The 5,629-nt window shown below is 49.5% G+C and overlaps 1 protein-coding gene across 3 annotated transcripts in view; it reads left to right on the forward strand.

Moving 5' to 3' along the window:
* PPRC1 (peroxisome proliferator-activated receptor gamma, coactivator-related 1) overlaps window positions 1–4,992 on the forward strand; it is a 20,976-nt gene extending 15,984 nt beyond the window's left edge. The window contains exons 9-14 of one of the 3 annotated variants that reach the window (XM_011977453.1): window positions 1,315–2,038; window positions 3,031–3,180; window positions 3,295–3,355; window positions 3,478–3,599; window positions 3,839–3,990; window positions 4,586–4,992. In XM_011977453.1, the coding sequence (XP_011832843.1) occupies window positions 1,315–2,038; window positions 3,031–3,180; window positions 3,295–3,355; window positions 3,478–3,599; window positions 3,839–3,990; window positions 4,586–4,689 (1,313 nt within the window). In that variant the 3' untranslated portion in view covers window positions 4,690–4,992. Of the gene's footprint in view, window positions 1–1,314; window positions 2,039–3,030; window positions 3,181–3,288; window positions 3,356–3,477; window positions 3,600–3,838; window positions 3,991–4,585 lie in introns of all 3 variants that reach the window. The other 2 variants (XM_011977452.1, XM_011977454.1) reach the window with 2 other exon arrangements.
* The last annotated feature ends 637 nt before the right edge of the window (window positions 4,993–5,629 follow it).

The raw sequence follows: 5,629 nt of genomic DNA on the forward strand, positions 1-5,629 counted from the left end.
AGGAGATTGAGACCATCCTGGCTAACACAGTGAAACCCCATCTCTACTAAAAATACAAAAAAATTAGCTGGGCGTGATGGTGGGTGCCTGTAGTCCCAGCTACTTGGAAGGCTGAGGCAGGAGAATGGCGTGAACTCGGGAGGCGGAGCTTGCAGTGAGCCAAGTTCGCACCAGTGCCCTCCAGCCTGGGCGACAGAGCGAGACTGTCTCAGAAGAAAAAAGAAAAAAGGCCGGGTGTGGTGGTTCACGCCTTTAATCCCAGCAGTTTGGGAGGCTGAGGCAGGTGGATCACGAGGTCAGGAGATTGAGACCATCCTGGCTAACACAGTGAAACCGGTCTCCGCTAAAAATACAAAAAATTAGCTGGGCGTGGTGGTGGGTGCCTGTAGTCCCAGCTACTTGGGAGGCTGAGGCAGGAGAATGGCGTGAACCCAGGAGGCAGAGCTTGCAGTGAGCTAAGATCGCGCCACTGCACTGCAGCCTGGGTGACAGAGCGAGACTCCGTCCCACCAAAAAAAAAAAAAAAAAAAAAAAAATCTATGGATTACAGTGAGAGGGACAGTCAGGGTAGGGTTATATAGAAACTAATATCCTAAGCTGAGGCTTGAGAAACTATCAATCAGGTGGTAGATTTAGGGGAGAGGACATTCTAGGAAGACGGAGCAGCTTGAATGAACTGAAGAAACAAAACCAGCCAGGTATGTTTTGGGGAATTGTGAGAGGCTTGGTTTAGCTGGAGTGTAGTAGCTGATCAGGACAGTGAGCAGAGGTAAAGCAAGAGATAAAATTGGAGTGGTAAATAGAAGGTCAAATTATAGGGACCTCAAATGCCATATTAAGCTCTTTGAACTTTATCCTATGCATTGAAGAAACTTTACCAGATTGGTTTTTGGGTGCTCCATCTAGCAGGAATATAGAAGACAGGTGGATGACTCTGAAACTGGAAGTGGGGAGACCATCAGAATATGACTACACGAGTAGGCAAGATGCAGCCTAGAAGTCAGGCAGTACTGGGTGGAGGGGGCGGATCCGAGAATGGAGAGCTAGACTGTAGGACCTGCCCGCCAGCTAGGTCTGGGTAGTGAGAGGATGAGGGCTTTAGGAAGACCCTAGCTGGCTGGATTTCTCTTGCTGGTTCCCAAGTTGGGGAACATGGGGAAGGAACAGTTGAAGCAGTGGGAGAAGTTGGGCTGCTTACCTTGCTTGGTGTACTTTGTGAGATGAGGTGGGGGTCTCTGGAGGCTATATACACAGTATTTGGAAGTGTAGAATCGGATCTCACCCTGCTATCTCCATCCTCCCTCCCCACCACAGGGCTCACCCCTCCAGCTACCCCTCCCCACCAGTTATGGAAGCCCCTGGCTGCTGTCTCACTGCTGGCCAAAGCCAAATCTCCTAAGTCCACCGCCCAGGAGGGAACCCTGAAGCCTGAAGGAGTTACGGAGGCCAAACATCCAGCTGCAGTTCGCCTCCAAGAAGGGGTCCATGGCCCTAGTCGAGTCCATGTGGGCTCTGGGGACCATGACTATTGTGTCCGGAGCAGGACTCCCCCAAAAAAGATGCCTGCCCTAGTCATTCCAGAGGTGGGCTCCCGATGGAATGTCAAGCGCCATCAGGACATCACCATCAAACCTGTTTTGTCCTTGGGCCCAGCTGCCCCTCCGCCCCCATGCATAGCTGCCTCCCGGGAGCCACTTGATCACAGGACTAGCAGTGAGCAGGCAGATCCCTCAGCGTCCTGCCTTGCCCCATCCAGCTTGCTGTCCCCTGAGGCCTCACCCTGCCGGAATGACATGAACACTAGGACTCCCCCTGAACCCTCAGCCAAGCAGCGGTCAATGCGCTGTTACCGAAAAGCCTGCAGGTCAGCCAGCCCCTCAAGCCAGGGCTGGCAGGGCCGCCGAGGCCGCAACAGTCGTTCTGTCAGCTCTGGGTCCATCCGGACCAGCGAAGCATCTTCCTCCTCATCCTCATCGTCGTCTTCCTCATCCCGATCTCGGTCCAGGTCCCTCTCCCCCCCACACAAGAGGTGGCGAAGGTGAGCTTTGATGGCCCTGTAGGTTCTCTCCATTTAGGAAGTTGACGTACTTCTGTGGTTTACTTTGAAAGCTTTTACACATTGACTTTGGTACTTCCAGGCGCTAAGGCTTCTATTTCTGTCTTTGGCTTTTGTGTTTTCCCTTTTCCGGGATTGTTGAAGGAGGCAAGCTGTGAGACGATTGCTTCTGTCCCCTGTTGGAGTTTGGGGTATCAGTGAGGTCTCCTGCTTCCTTGAGACCTGCCGTGGGGAGACTTTTAGGGTTTGAGTTTGACCCTGTTGATTTTTTTCACATACTGTATCAGCCTTCATTTTTGGTATTCTGGGTGCTATGTGAGGTAGTGGGTTACCTGTTAATAGAAAATAGTTCTTCCCTTAATCATCTGCTGAGGAAGGTGTCTGGGGCAGTTCCTTTGGGTGTCGCTATGGCCTCATCTGTTTCCTGGCAATATCTTTTTTTCTCAGTAACCAAGTTTTCCCACTTAATGAATAATTCTTGAATTTTGGAGATGATATATGTCTTCAGAACTGGCCCATACTACAAGTCTAGCAGTTACCTCTCTCTTTACCATGCTCACAGTATTTCCATGAGACCTGGTAGGGGAGCAATAGTAACCCAAAAGACCCAGGATTGGCCCCAGCACCACAGATAGCTGGGTGTGAGACCTAGGGCTCAGCCCTCTCCCTGAGTCTCCATTTATTGTTCTTCCTCTTTCTGATTTGTTAAGTATTTTTCAATTTTTAATTGCACAATTGAAAATAAATGTGATCTCTTCCAAAACACTCCACAACATTCCAGGTACACCTAAAGTTCCACGAAGGGCTTCAGTTTGTTCATCTGTGAAGGAAAATTGTTCTTCTAGACCTCTTCTACTCTGCTTTGTCTTTGGTCCTGAGCTTCCTGAAAGAAAGATAGGACTGGGGCCTGGGTGAGAGAAGCAGAGTATACTTGAACCACTCCCAGCATTCCTGCATGCCCTCTTTTTCTTCAGGTCCAGCTGTAGTTCCTCCGGACGTTCTCGAAGATGCTCTTCCTCTTCTTCGTCATCATCTTCCTCTTCGTCTTCCTCATCCTCATCATCCAGTTCCCGAAGCCGCTCACGCTCCCCATCCCCCCGCCGAAGAAGTGACAGGAGGCGGCGGTGAGCACGTGTTTAGGGAGCACCATGCACCTGGCATGCAGGTGCCTAAGAGTTCTGAGTCTTGAATTGTCTTATGTTTGGGGGGCTGACGACACCTTCTCTTGTCAGGTACAGCTCTTATCGTTCACATGACCATTACCAAAGGCAAAGAGTGCTGCAAAAGGAGCGTGCAATAGTGAGTAGAGGAACAGGTCATGGGAGGAGGGGGCTTACCCGCTGAACCTTGAGCTCAGAGAGCTGCCTGCAGCTGTAGCCCTGGCTCATGGTATGCTGATTTTTTTTCATTTGCAAACATAGGAAGAAAGAAGGGTGGTCTTCATTGGAAAGATACCTGGCCGCATGACTCGATCAGAGCTGAAACAGAGGTTCTCCGTTTTTGGAGAGATTGAGGAGTGCACCATCCACTTCCGTGTCCAAGGGTAAGCTTGAGCCCCAAGGTCAGGATGTTCTTTCTATCCCATTCATCTACCTTGATGTTTCTTTGTCTTGCCTCTTTGCTCTGGTGTGCTGAGCAATATGGGGCACCTTCATTTCTGCAGTCACAGGGTTGGCCACTGGGAATGAGAAGAACCACGTCTGTACCCTGGGGTGCTGTGTCTCCTCCATGGCATGGGCCCATATAGTCACTCCAGCCCCTGCCTTACCCTCTTCCTACCAGGGACAACTACGGCTTTGTCACTTATCGCTATGCTGAGGAGGCATTTGCAGCCATCGAGAGTGGCCACAAGCTGCGGCAGGCAGATGAGCAGCCCTTTGATCTCTGCTTTGGGGGCCGAAGGCAGTTCTGCAAGAGGAGTTATTCTGATCTTGGTGAGTGGAGGGAGGGCCTAAAGCTTTGGAATACTTCATCCCCTCCCCAGAAGGGTTCCTAACCCTTTGTGAGTGGGGCTAGGCAGACTTATCTTAGTTTGACATACAAAGAACCCAAGGGGGCTGGGTGCAGTGGCTCACGCCTGTAATCCCAGCACTTTGGGAGGCCGAGGTGGGCAGATCACGAGGTCAGGAGTTTAAGACCAGCCTGGCCAACATGATGAAACCCCATCTCTACCAAAAATAGAAAAAATTAGCTGGAGGTGGTGGCATGTATCTGTAATCCCAGCTACTCGGGAGGCTGAGGCAGGAGAATTGCTTGAACCCGGGAGGCGGAGATTGCAGTGAGCCGAGATCACAGCACTGCACTCCAGTCTGGGCAACAGAGCGAGACTGTCTGAAAAAAAAACAAAAAAAGACTCAAGGGGTGAAAAAACAAAAAAAGACCCAAATGGGGACTGGGGACTCTATCTCTTTGACTTAAAATTAGAGCAGTTTTCACTCCATCCGTTTTTGGGATGGGAGATAGCCATTTGCAGACCCTGTGGTTGGGAAGTGTGGTCAGAGACCTTGAAGTTTGTCTTTACCTTTATAGACTCCAACCGGGAAGACTTTGACCCTGCACCTGTAAAGAGCAAATTTGATTCTCTTGACTTTGACACATTGTTGAAACAGGCCCAGAAGAACCTCAGGAGGTAACCTTGGGCCCTTCCCTGCTACCCTTTTTCTCCTTTGGAGGTGCCCAACCTCCTCCACCCCTTCCCCTACTCTAGGGGAGAGAGCTGCTAGTGAGATGACTGTTTTATAAAGAAACGGAAAAAAGTGAAATAAAAAATGTGTTGAATCAGATTTTTAAAAAAGGGTATTTGTTTTTTTATAACAGGTATTGAAACAAGTTAACTTGCATTCCTATGTAAGATAGGTGGGGCTGAGGGGATCCCCAGTGTTTGGAACATAAGTCACTATGCAGACTAATAAACATCAACTAGAGAGAACTCCCAACTGCTGTTGTGCTTCTTTGTATGGTGCTAATGCCAAATGTATTCACTTTTCCTATCTGAACATGGTCCAGGGACATGCCTCTCCCTGGTCAGATGCAAAAATCCCACTGGATTTGAAACTTGGTTCCTCAGATGTCTTGTCTAAAATGAGTCATTTAGGACAGTACTTCTCAACTTTAAAGAGAATTCGAACCATCTAGCGATCTTTTTAGAATGTAGATTCTGACAATGGGATGATGACATCGTCCAGGAAGGGTTTTTGATAACAAGGACCTAGAGAAGCTCACATTTGTTTCAAAGAAAGGTTTTCTAAACTGGGACTGGTGTATACATTCATCATGTCAGTTATGTTCATTTTATAATAGTTTGAGCACACTGCATGGCACAACAGGTGCTCAGATGTTTTAAATAACGCATGTCGGGCGCGGTGGCTCAGGCCTGTAATCCCAGCACTTTGGGAGGCAGAGGCGGGTGAATCACGAGGTCAGGAGATGGAGACCATCCTGGCCAACATGGTGAAACCCTGTCTCTACTGAAAGTATAAAAAATTGGGCCGGGCGCGGTGGCTCAAGCCTGTAATCCCAGCACTTTGGGAGGCCGAGACGGGCGGATCACGAGGTCAGGAGATCGAGACCATC

This window comes from Mandrillus leucophaeus, unplaced genomic scaffold (assembly GCF_000951045.1).
Source record: "Mandrillus leucophaeus isolate KB7577 unplaced genomic scaffold, Mleu.le_1.0 Scaffold18, whole genome shotgun sequence".
In the NCBI taxonomy this organism is placed as follows: domain Eukaryota; kingdom Metazoa; phylum Chordata; class Mammalia; order Primates; family Cercopithecidae; genus Mandrillus; species Mandrillus leucophaeus.